The sequence below is a fragment of the Manis pentadactyla genome, chromosome 7, assembly GCF_030020395.1.
Source record: "Manis pentadactyla isolate mManPen7 chromosome 7, mManPen7.hap1, whole genome shotgun sequence".
Lineage (NCBI taxonomy): Eukaryota > Metazoa > Chordata > Mammalia > Pholidota > Manidae > Manis > Manis pentadactyla.
The window spans coordinates 114,216,317-114,229,483 of record NC_080025.1 but is presented as its reverse complement, the minus strand read 5'-3'; the positions used below and the strand labels follow the sequence as shown (position 1 = coordinate 114,229,483).

The 13,167-nt window shown below is 36.1% G+C and overlaps 1 protein-coding gene and 1 long non-coding RNA gene across 2 annotated transcripts in view; one reads left to right on the top strand and one right to left on the bottom strand.

Annotated features, from left to right (window-relative positions):
* LOC118935340 (uncharacterized) overlaps positions 1-13,167 on the bottom strand; it is a 130,972-nt gene that overhangs the window by 31,626 nt on the left and 86,179 nt on the right. The window lies entirely within an intron of this gene.
* Positions 12,050-13,167, top strand: part of PPP1R3A (protein phosphatase 1 regulatory subunit 3A) — a 45,432-nt gene continuing 44,314 nt past the window's right edge. Inside the window, exon 1 of the mRNA XM_036931546.2 lies at positions 12,050-12,890. Coding sequence (XP_036787441.2) covers positions 12,103-12,890 — 788 coding nt within the window. The 5' untranslated portion in view covers positions 12,050-12,102. The remainder of the gene's footprint in view (positions 12,891-13,167) is intronic.

The window sequence follows — 13,167 nt, the reverse complement described above, 5'->3', positions numbered from 1 at the left end:
AGTTACAGCTACTGCTATTGAACATTGTACTAGGTTTCCTTGCCGGTGCAGTAAGAAAAGTGAAACTTACAGAGATGAGAAACTAAGAAGTAAACTGTCACTATTCACAAAGGATATATTGTACACATAAAACATAAAACACAAAACAAACTGTAAACTACCACAATTAAATGAATTTAGTACGATCACTAGATACAAGATCAGTATATATAAGAATCAATTATACTTCCATATAGCAATAAAAGGAAACATAGAAAACAAAATGCTTAAAATGACTCTATTCACACAGGCATAAGTCAAATATCAAGAAACAAAATATCATTATACTTGTGAAAGGCTTTTCACTGAAAACTATAAAATATTACTGAGAGAAATTTTAAAAGAGATAAAAACAGAGATTACACAATGATTATAGGTCAGAAAATTCAATGTTGTAAAAATGTTGATTCTCTCTAAATTTTCTTCAGATGACCTATCAACTTAATGCATTCCAAATAAAATTCTAACAGAAGACTTTTTTGTAGAAATTAACAAGCTGATTCTAAAATTTAAATGGAGTTGCAAAGGGCCAAGAAAAGTTTGAAGATAATCTGGGACTTATTTTTGAGGCTATAAAGACTTATTAGGGAGATACAATAATAAAAATGTGATATTAGCACAAAAATAATAAAATAGAACAGCTGTCTAGATTAGAGAATAATAGAAATTGACCCTCACACATATGGTCACTAATTTCACACAAAGGTGACACCACAGTGTAGAGAGAAAGAATAAACTTGATTACGTGTATCCACTGATTATGCATATATTAGAGTTTTTTATATTCAACGTTTCTATGTAACAAAAATAAATCTTGATTCTCCTACTTCATATCATAACCATAAATCAATTACAGATGGTCTGTAGATCTAAATATGAAAGATAAATCATAAAGGGTTTACCTAAAGGACTGGCATGTACATATCTTTGAAACTTTGGGAGAAATTCACAGTTAATGCTGAATTTTTTTGCCTGTATAAAAAGTAACCCAAATGATAGAACACCCATAAAAAAGTAAGCCTCACACTACAGTACTATCCTGTAAATAGTTGAAAAAAATGTAGTTTCCTGCATGTTTATTTATGTAAGGTCTCATAATAAAATTCCAGAAATTCTTAATTTTCCAAAATCAAATTTTAATTTCTTCCATGCTCTATTATTTAATCCAACCTTCAGTGACAAGAAGGCAAGATGAGTATGGAAGAGAGAAGGCAAAAGTCTTCTAGTGATCTGAACTTATGGTAATTCGATGCAAAAAATGTATGCCTCTAAAAATGTAATATAAAACAAATCTGAAACTAGTGTAATTCTTTCTTCTGCTTTTGTCTGGCTGTGCATGTAATGAAGGGGTACCAGTGGCATGCACTGATATTTACTCTGTTTACTATGGAAACTAGCCTGAACAAAGAACAGAGAGTTTTGCTTAACAAAATATTTTGGCAGATGGAGAACTGCCACATATACCACACATGAGTAATTATTTTGTAATAATTTAGAAGTTACTTCAGGATCTTAAATCATGAACACTGATTTTTACTATATTAGAGAAGTACAGAAATAATAATAAAAGGCATAGTTAATAGAATACTAGGAAGACAATGGCTTATGTTAAGTTCATTCATGCTGCCTTTCACTCACCCACTCATCCATCCATCCATCTATCCAGTATCCATCCCTCTTATTTATCCATTATGCATCCCATCCATCCATTCATCCATTTTACATACTATGAGCTGTATAGGAAAATAATGGTACACAAAATGAATACTTTTTCTCATGGAACTTTCGCAAAGGAAAATGTAAAAAGAAATACACAATGACTATACTAGATGATAAGATTTTAAAATTTTATGAAGATATAATGGACATTATAACATTGTTCAAGTTTAAGGTATACAATATGTTGATTTGATACATTTATATATTGCAGTATGATTACCTCTGTAGTTTTAGCTAACATGTCTATCACATCAATTTAATTTAGAAGAGATTTTAAGTAATGTTTTTCTTGTAAATTTTTAACCATCATAATTATAACTAATATTTGTATACTTTGTATTGTTTTGAAAGTTTTCCATGTGTTAATACAACAACCCTTGAAGGTAGGAACTATTAGTATTTCTTTTGTACAGATGGGAAGATAAAAGCACAGAAAGGTTAAGTAACTACCTAAAGTCACTCAGCTAATAAATGTAAGTAGGATTTGAGCATATGCAGTACATCTCCAGACATTGTTCTCAAACTCCACAGCTGTACTCTCTCAATAATAGAGGTATGTTAGTACAATCAACAGTATTGCCATATTATTATCAACAAGTAGAACAACAATTTATACAATTTTTAAATTTGTTTATGTAGATTCATCACTATTGACAGCTATTTATATACATGTTCTAATTTAATCCTTTCAACAACGCAATGGCTTAAGCATTATTGTACTCTATTCATACAGGGCAAAATGAGGCACAGAGTAGTTTAAAATCCTACTCAAGATCAAACAACTTATGAGAAAAACAGCAGGCATTTGAACCAGGTCTTGTCTACAATACTCAATCTTGACCACTTTATTAAACTTCCTCCAGTTAAATATGCTTAATGAAATAAATATTTGTATCTGAAAAATATGACAAATGTGTCCAAAAGTGAATCTAAATAAGTATTATCTAAAATTTAACTATTGGAAATTGTAACTTCAAATATCAGGCTAATATTTAAAATGATTTTTTGATAATTCAAATTAATAAGGAAAAAAACTTGAATTTTTCTTAATTGTGTAAAGCAATGATTCTAGGCTAGCACTATTTATATCATACAAAGGAATACTGAACTCTGACATGGACTCCCAAGTATTTCTTAGCTGATGCCCTCACCTACAGTGAAAATGTTGGGTGAAGAATGAGTAGAGCATTTTTGGTTAGCATTTGGTTAGCATTCTAACACTATAGTCCCTGCAATTTAGCAGTCAATAAACATTAACAAAAATAAATAGCAGTCAAAAAATGAGTTATTTGGTAGGATTTGGAGTGCAAGTTTCTTTGAAAAAGGAATGGGTGGACTCTGGCTGCAGATAAAAGAACTTAAAAACCTGTCCATGAAATAAGTCCTATCTAACACAGTAAAGTAGAGAATATTGGCAAAACCCCTTATGCCAAGCTTGTAAGGATTATTCCCAAGATTCCCCAATCAGTGACTAAAGCTTTTAGGACAAGAAAGTGAGCTGTATCATGATGGAGAATTTCTATTGTTGCCTTTCTTTTCACTGGGTGCTAGGCTATTGAGAGCAGATTCTATAGTTCATATTTAATTCTGTGGTCTTAGGATTTAGCACAGTGCCTGGCATAGAAAAGGAAGTCAGTATGTTTGTTTCACAAGTAAATGACAACGTTCATAGTAAAAGGCTCAAGTGTTTGCAGATTCCCCAGTTTTGAGATCCCAGATTTCTGATGTGATACAGTTTCTTAATGATAAACATGACTCCAGAATTCAGGCTTACTGACTTCAAATGTAGTGTGCTTAACTACACTCTTTAATACCAAAACGCACATTCTATGAGCATGTTTTTATATGCTGGTTAAAAATCTACTAAGATATTATTAGGTATATCTTATCTTTAAGAAGTTTATATTTTCCTTCTAGGGTTAATGCTGGAATCACCTACAACCCAAGGTAAGAATCCAACTGACCACTTAGATTGAAATATTCTTATATGTAAAATGAAGAGGTAAATCCTGATGCTTGCTTGATAAGTGCCCTTAGGGCTCTAGTTTTATAACCCTGTATTTATATACCTTTATTTTGATCAAAGGAGTATAAAGCACATTATTCAGTCCATTCAAAATTAAGTACTAGGTGCTTGAGTATTATAACAGTTTTTTGTTTTTGTTTTTTTGTAAATTAAGCTAAAGAATTTGGATGCTGCTTTTGGTGGCAAACTCTTCTGCTATAACATGATTAATTACCTATGCTGCATCATTCGACTCCCCATGCAATAAATGACACATCCTTTAAAAAATTTACCTTCATCTGGCAAAATTTCTCTTCTCTGCTTACTTGTCTGCATATACTCTATTGGTAGATGTAAACATTTCCAGAGGGTTTTTCCAGTGATTGGCATCTGATGAACAAATGTGTGTCTCAAAGTATGAAGTAATGTCCTTTAACAGTCCTTTAAAATACTAAGTATCAATATTAGTTCTAAAGAGATCATATAATTCATTTTTATACCTAAGACCAGTAATTTGCAAAGAGGAATATAGCAGTCTGTGCGGGAGAGAGGACAGTATAAGATATTATATTTACCAAAGAGGGCATAGTTTGAAAAAGGTTGAGTGACTCTGTCACAGAGAAAAATTATCTGGATACCTCTGGAGATCTTTCATTAAATGGAAAAAAAAAGAAAAGTTAATAAAAGTTAATTGATCAAAAAATAAACTGAATCTAGAAAAAATGAATTTTAATGACTATTTTCAAAGAATGATTAATTTACTAATTATGAATTCTAAAACTAAGGGTTGTATGTACTGTATAATATGGAGAATACTAGACTCAAAGCAAGAGAGAGCTGAGTTCAAGTCCCAGCTCTATTACTAAATGATGGGGTCCAACATTGTTCTGGATTTCAGTTATCATATGTGAAAATGAAGGGACTATCCTGGATGATTGCTAAATGCCTTACAATTTTGCTACTCTATAACTCTACTAAACCTTTATGTCATTTTTTATAAAAGTATTTTATAGCCTCCATTAAAAAAGTACATAGTACTTGAAGGATGATAGCTACAATTCTTTCTAACTAGAACATAAGTCCTTGACTCTATGGCCAGCAGATTAGTAGGTCATGCTTCTTTACCAATCTATCTGCCAGAAGCACTTGGGCAGCATCATCACCCTGGAAGCTTTTATTTAGATCTGAAAGTGTACCTGAGCCTGTGTAGTTTGAACATCTCTCTCAGTGACTTTGATATATATCCCTAGCTAACATTCCACTGCTCCAGGTTCTCTTCTAACAAAATGCTTCTTGAGTTTAAGTTGCAGACAAAGACTTTTATGCAAACAAGGCAAAACAAATGCAAAATTATACTTAATCTTAAAAAAGGATTATTTATTTCTTTGCTATCTGGGGATAAACTCACTATTTCTTGCTTGTGACTTTTTACTAGATCAGAGTTTATAGATCTTAGATATTTGAACTTTTTTTATGACAATAAAAGATCAGGTAATATTCAGTCAGCTGGCATAGAGATGAAATATGTATGAAGAAAGAGGAACACATACATATATATACTTAAATAAAGTGTAAAAACACATAAAGTTACATAAATACTAAACTTTTAATCTTTGAAATCTTTTGTTTGCTCTTCCAAATCCATTCACCGCTCTTGGCCTCCTCTCTGCTCCAGAAGGCTGACATGAATGAATTATAAAGTTCCCATAGCCTCTGTCCAATAGGTAGTCCTGGTAGGACATCAAAGAAGAGTAAATTCAGCATATTTTTGCCCCTGGACCACTCCTGGTGAGGTCATGTTCAGTTGGCTATATCCTTTGACCAAAGGTCACTGATCCTCTCCAGATGATAAAGTTTGTTTGTGATGTGCTTTGCTTTCAAGTTCTAATAATTGTCCCCTTTTCTCATCCCTTGAGTAATGGTAAGAGCTCTGGTTCAACTGGCCCCCAGTTTACTACACTAGCCTTGTGGCTCTTCTGCATTCATATTGTATAAATAGACCCATGTAAATAAGCCATCCTGGAATTATCTTATTGTGAGCATGCCATCAATTTCCTGTTATTGAGGTCCAGATTGATACAGTCTTTTATGTTAAAGGTACCTTTGAAAATCTTCAATTAATACAAAGAAAGTGGAATGTGTGAAAACTTGAACTGTATTGTGTAAGAAAAAAAAGCCCTAACTCTGCTAAAAACAGTATACCTAAATAGTTAAAGAGTGAGGTAAAAGTCATATTATAATTGAGATAATAGTGGATATGAGAAAATGGGATGTTGTTCTTATCTATGATATGGAAAAGAAGGTGATGTGAATTTTAACTGATACAAACACCAAGTCACAAGGCTGAAACATGCAGTGTTTCTTTACATGCTCCAAAGACACGAGATCTGTGATATTGTTTTCATCTGGGGGCAGCTCATTAAGAGAATAATATAAGCAAGCTGGAAGGAGTTCACAGGGGAGTAACAGAATGATTAAAAACATTGGAGGATTGACACATAAGATTTAAAAAATGAAATCACTCTGCTTTAGCTAAGTGGTGTCTAAGGGAAACATTTAGCCATCTACAATTAGGCAAAGGTTATAAACTCCAAAAAATATGCAACGATGACTCCAAATCAAGGCAGTAGTGCTCTGTGTAGAGACAGATTAAGATGGAACTGGAAAAGGTGGGTATTATAAAGCCCACCCATAGTCATTTCAATTCTCCAGAGTGGCCAGTAAAAAAGCCAGATGGCTACTGGTGTACGACCATGGATTACAGAAAACTGAATGAAGTCACACCCCCTCTGCATGCTGTCATCCCCTCTATTGCAGACCCAATGGATACCCTAAGTCATGAACTAGGAGGAACATATCATTACTTTGTGGATCTTGCCAAAGCCTTGTTTTCCACTGACATTGAATAGGAAAGTCAGGAACAATTTGCCTTCATGTGGAAGGATGGCAATGGACTTTCTCTGTCCTTCCACAGGGGTACCTCCACAGTCCCCCCAACTGTCATGGACTTGTAGGCCAGGACTTTGCAGCATGGAAGAAACCACCAACAGTGTGGCTGTACCATTATATTGATGATGTCATGCTCATGTCTGAGTCTCTTTCAGATCTAGAAGGTACAGCACCTAGACTGCTGCAACATCTGCAGGAGGAAGGATGGGTTGTGAGTAAGACTGGTTGGGTAAGACTAAAGTTACCCTAGAAGCAGTCATAGGTAAAGTCCAGGCTTTCCCTATCCCTATAACTGTGACATTGGTACAGAAGTTTTTTGGGGTCTTTTATGCTAATGGAGAGTGTTCATCCCACACTTTGCGCAAATTCTGAAGCCCTTATACCATTTGGTACAAAAGGGCATCAGGTGGGACAGGGATGAGACATGAGCATCTACCTTTACCACAGCAAAATGGGCTGTCAAGGCCATGCAGGCCTTGAGTGTGATAGGCCCATCAAGGCCCCGTGAGTTGGATATTCACTGAAGATGGTTATGGATGGGGTCTCTGGCAGTGGCTTGAATGAACTCACCAACCTATTGGATTCTGGTTGCAACTCTGAAAAGGAACAGAGGTATGGTATACTTTAGTAGAGAAACAACTGGCTGCCATGTACCATGCTTTGCTGGCTACAGAACCCATCACTGAAATGGCCCTAATAAAGGTAATAACCACCTATCCCATCATGGGGTGGGTATGAGATTGGACTCAAAAACCATGGAGTGGTGTAGCACAGACACCTACACTGGTCCAGTGGGGTGCATTACCTACAGTAGTGTAGCGCCTCTCTACTAGCCCCTTGAGTGAAGAACTCCAATGCTTATTGGGAGCAGTGACATATACTAGAGAAAGGCAGGAAGAATTTACTTTAGAGCCATTAGTAGAGAGCCCTTATCAGATGAGAAGAACCCCTATACTCAAATATGCATGGTACACAGATGGCTCCAGCCACGGGCAGCCCCTGAAATGGAGGACTGTAGCTTTCCATCCTAAGACTGAAACAATATGGATGGAAGATGGCGAGGGGAAGAGCAGCCAATGGGCAGAGTTGCGGGCTGTGTGGCTTGTGATCAGCCAGGAACCTTCCCCAAGAGTTGTCTGCACTGACAACTGGGCTGTCTATAGAGGTTTGACTCTGGCTACCAACATGGTTCCGTGCCAACTCGTTAGTTGGTCACTGACCCCTGTGGGGGCAAGAGTTGTGGCAAGACTTATGGACCTATAGTCAGACTAAAACAGTTACAACAGCATATCATGTGACAGGTCACTTGCCACTGGCATCTCCAGAAAATGATGAAGCAGATGAATTAGCCCAGGTACATTGGCTAAAAGGAAAGCCTGCCTCTGATGTGGCCCAGTGATTACATCAATTTTTGTTAAATGCAGGGCAAAAGATAATGTGGGCTGTAGGCCATCAGTAGGGCCTGTCTTTGACTTTTGAAGAAGTCAGTGGAGTCCAGCAGGAGTGCATCATATACTCTAAAAAGGACTTACACCAGGTCCCACAGCAACTTGGGACAATAGCTAAGGGCCCAATACCTCTTGTCAGGTGGCAGATAGACTATATTGGCCCTCTGCTTGTGTCAAAAGGGTACCAATATGTTATGACTTGTGAGGACACAGCTACTGGACTTATGGTTGCTTTTCCTATGCATTGAACAGAGTAGTGGATGACCAAAAGACCCTGGAGTGTCTCTTCACAGCCTATGGCCAACAGCAAGTAACTGAGAGTGATCAGGGCACCCACTTTACTGTACATGCACTACAAGAATGGGTGTAACAATTAGGGATCAAATGGAAGTTTCATGTACCATACAATCCTACTGCAGCAGGTATGATAGAAAGGTATAATGGTTTGCTAAAATCTGGCCCAGTCAGATAGATATCTGTAGTTTAAGGGCTGGTCAGTTTGTTTATGTTTGAATGAGAAGTCCTAGAAGGGAACACTGAGCCCCATAGATGTGCTACTGCATATTGCTGCCTCCCCTATATAATTGCAAGTACAAACCAAGGAGGAGTTGTTGAAGCTGAGGTTTGGCCACCAGAATAATATCTTGCTGCCAGCAGCAACTGCACTAAACCTTGGAGACTCCATTGAGTGGATGTGACCTTGGACATTTTGACACATGGACACGTGATGGCTGGCCCTCCTGACACCTTGGGGACAAGGCCTGGAAGCTGACCTCCTGTGTATTCCTGGAGTAACAGCAGAGTGATCCCCAAAGGTCACAGTAGTATAGTATATCCAAAACTGCTGGAAGGTGGGAGTATCTTACCAGGGATTTTTGTTTTACCATTATGGCCAGTATATGCACCTCCAGTAGCACAATATGTAGACCCCTCAGTAACCTCCACAGGCAAAGGGGCAAAGTTATGGAATACTAGAGCTGGACAGGACCCCCTTCCTGCTACAGTCCTATTGCAGGACCAATCTTTTGCATGCATCCTACATGATGGACAAGATTTGCCTATGTTGGTGTCATTAAAATGTTTGTCTTATCACTCCTAAGGTCTTTGAGGATTGGGCACACACCCTAGCAAAAATTGCTGCTTGCTGGGATGCATGGAGCTCCCTATCAGTACCACTACTAAGTGTGAGTCATAAACACATCTGAGTAAAACTGTTTTTGAATACAGCTGGAATAACCTCCTCAGGCTTGAGGATTATTATGATTTTTGTTACCTGTATCAAAATTTTATTGTATTTTTGTTATTCTCTATGTGTTTGTTATCCTCTGCTGCTGTTGTGGAATCTGGTTATGATACTCCAGCTTTCTCACACAGGGACCATCATGGAAGATTGAGGGCATCTTGAGAGAGGGGCAATGTGAGGCAAGAATCGTGGAGGAGTAGAGTGTGGGGAAATGGAAGTTTTTATGGCCAGTTTCCTCATGTAACCCTAAACTGCTTGATAATGTAATTGGCCTACTTCTAGGTGGCTGCTTCCACACCTGTAGGCATTAAGCTATTACTGACTGAGTCACTGTATAAAGAGCTCTGCCCAGTGCTCTGGGTAGAGGCAGAGATGGAGGAGGATTATGGACCTGCAGACTGATGCATGCAGACATGATTCTAGTACTCAACTTACTGCTGGGAGAATAAAACTTGGTATAAACCTTTTTACCCAAGAATGTTCCATTGTCATTTCTCAGTCTCCCTGAATTCATACTGAACTTGCCTGGGCTGAAACCCTCAGGAAAAAGGCTACCCTTACTATAGATTTTATGCTAGACATTTAAAAGCATCTCATTTAATTGCTAACACTGCACTTTAACAATTAAGGAACCTGAGGGTTAGAAAATTTGAATATTCTCAAGTGGCACAGGCAGGATACAGATCCAGTGATCTTGACCTGCATGCCTCTGCTTGTAATCCCTGGATAAATTACATTAGTACATTGTTTTATCTGCAAATTTTTATCACCCTATTATTTACATTACTGTATGTATTATTTATAAATTTTATGAAGTATTTTGTTACTAATTTCCTTGAACACCGAATGATATATTTTAGGTACCTTGGAATATGGCTACTCATGGCTCATGGTCATTAGTTTGAAAGGATAGCCATTTGATAGCCATTTCCACAGCAATTTTGCATTCTTAAATAATCCATGTGGTCACCATCCATTCTAGCTATATGGATGAAGTAAAAGATAAATAATTTAATTTCCTTTTCCTAGACCATACTCATTTTTAATTTTGTAAATAATTTCTTGATCCACTATTTGATGCAATTCGAATTATCCCATACATTATAACATATTTACAAAGTTGTAATTTTAAAGAAATTATATTACTAGTCTCTCTTTAAAAAAATTAATCAACTCCATTTAATTTATTAATTTGAGTTGAAGATATATTGAAAGAAAACATTGCTCATGGTTAACATTTCAAACCATATAGAAGACTGTAAGGTGAAATCAATAAAATTTTGTTTTTCCCTACAACCCTCAATCTCTGTGGTTAGATATACCCACTACTAGCAGTTTCTTTCATGTCTTTTCAGGAATTTTCTATACACAAATCTGTGCACACTTTGTTCTTTCTCACAGCCATTATCTTGGTTATCTTACCATATCAATACATAAAGTGCTATCTTATCCTTTTAAATATCTTAAAAAACTCTATTGTATGGGTGTAACTCCATTGTATGGGTTTATCCAGTTCTCTATTGATGTCTATTTAGATAGTTCCTAGAGTTTTTAAAATAAATCAGTTCTGTTGTGAATAGACAATATCTGTTATCTGTATTTATTATTGCATAGTTACCCCATTACTTTTTTGGTTCCTCTTTATCAAAAAGATTGGGCAAATTTCTAGCTGGAACATTTCTGGGTCAAGGCCTGTATATATTTAAAATTTTTCTAAGTTTTTACCCAATTGCCATCCCCAAGGTGGGTTTTACATTAAACCAAAAAAACATGAGAGTCTAAACAAGCTGCTCTGACTAAAACGCACATTGAAATCCAAGATGTCACAGTATTAATTTCTGCTTTGTAGGCTTAAATTGGCAATTTGCCAAAGATCAACATTTTATTCTACATAAATATTTCATTCCTTGGCTGGGCTTACCACTGTTCACTTATATTTTCAAGTCAATAACACATTACATGGGTATATTTTTCCATGGCTTAATTAAAAGAAACTAATGTTTAAAATAACAGATATGACTATTTGTTCTAGGTCTTGGCTCAAGCTATTTCTTTCATCTGGAAAATCCACGTCACTCCAATCCTGCATGTCTGTATCCTACCTAACCTTCATGGTTTATTTCAAATGATATTTTCTCCGTCTAAATCATATTTCTTCAGAACTCCCAGTACCTCTCATTTATCCTTTAATAGTTCATGTTTTACATTATAAGTCCCTGATGGGCATAGGAGAGAGTTCTTATTCTCTCCTGCTTGCTTGGTTGCTCCAATAGATTGATTTAATTCAAACCACATATTTAGTACTGTAATACTACTTTTATTTTCTTTTAAAATAAATGGTCCAAGTTTTATGTTTAATATCAACTGGTTAAAGTAATATTTTTATTCTAAAATTTCAGATTTTCTAACACAGCAGAGAGATTTAAAATGTCCTTTTTGGAACTCAGCTCATAAAGACATGCAACTTTAAAAACAAAGAGTTAAACCTGAAACATACTGGTAAGAGTAACATGGATGCTATCATATTAAAGGCCTTTGGAGGCAAGCTAGCATAGTTCACGTGCCATCGGACCTATTTATAGGGCTGACTCCTTTTTGCAAAGTCAACTGTAACATTATGCTTATTTTAAGCCTCACTATCTCAAATATCAGTCTCTACTAGTTGTACAGCTGTCCCTTATTTGATATCAGAGAGCCCAATGGAGCCTTCTGAAGAACCTAGTCATATTGGCAAAGATAACTTTTTAGGAATTCCCAATTTATCTGATTCTCCTTCTGAAGATGAAGAAGTTAAAGCTATCTTCAAACCTCGTTTCTCCCCTCAACCTAGTAGACGAGGTTCTGATTCTTCTGAAGATATGTACCTGGACACTCCATCTTCAGGTGCAAGAAGAGTGTCATTTGCTGACACCTTTGGATTCGATCTTGTGTCTGTCAAAGAATTTGATTGCTGGGAATTACCAAGTGCTTCACCCAATTTTGATTTAAGGAAGGACATTTTCCACACAGAAGAATATGTTTTATCTCCACTATTTGAGTTGCCTTCTTCAAAAGAAGATCTTATGCAACAACTTCAAGCACAGAAGGCGATACTGGAGTCAACTGAGTTTCTTCCTGGGTCTACAAGTATGAAGGGCATTATTCGAGTTTTGAATATTTCTTTTGAAAAGTTAGTGTATGTCAGAATGTCCATAGATGACTGGCAGACACATTATGACATTTTAGCAGAATATGTCCCAAATTCATGTGATGGTGAAACTGACCAGTTCTCCTTTAAGATTTTATTGGTTCCTCCTTATCAAAAAGATGGCAGTAAAGTTGAGTTTTGTATACGTTATGAAACTTCTGCTGGTACGTTTTGGTCAAATAATAATGGCACAAATTATATACTGGTTTGTCAAAAGAAAGAACAAGAGCCGGAGCCTGTAAAACCACGGGATGAAGTTCCTAGTAGACAAATAAAAGGCTGCTTAAAAGTAAAATCAAGGTGAGGATATATCTTACATTGTTTACTATTCATAATCTTAAAGTTTTAATGTCAGTTTTTATTTCAGGTGTTGTAAGAAATAGCTATTCTCTTTAAAAAGTACACTGCTTCTTATGTATAAAACAATGGTGCTAGACTTAAACAAGGTTAATGCTATTCATATAAGAGCAGTGTGTTCTTTCTCCTCCAAAAGTAAGGAAAAATATGGCACAATGTAATAGATGGAGAAGCAGGAGTGTGCAATGTGTATATTGTTTTCCTAAGGAGTTAAAAATCG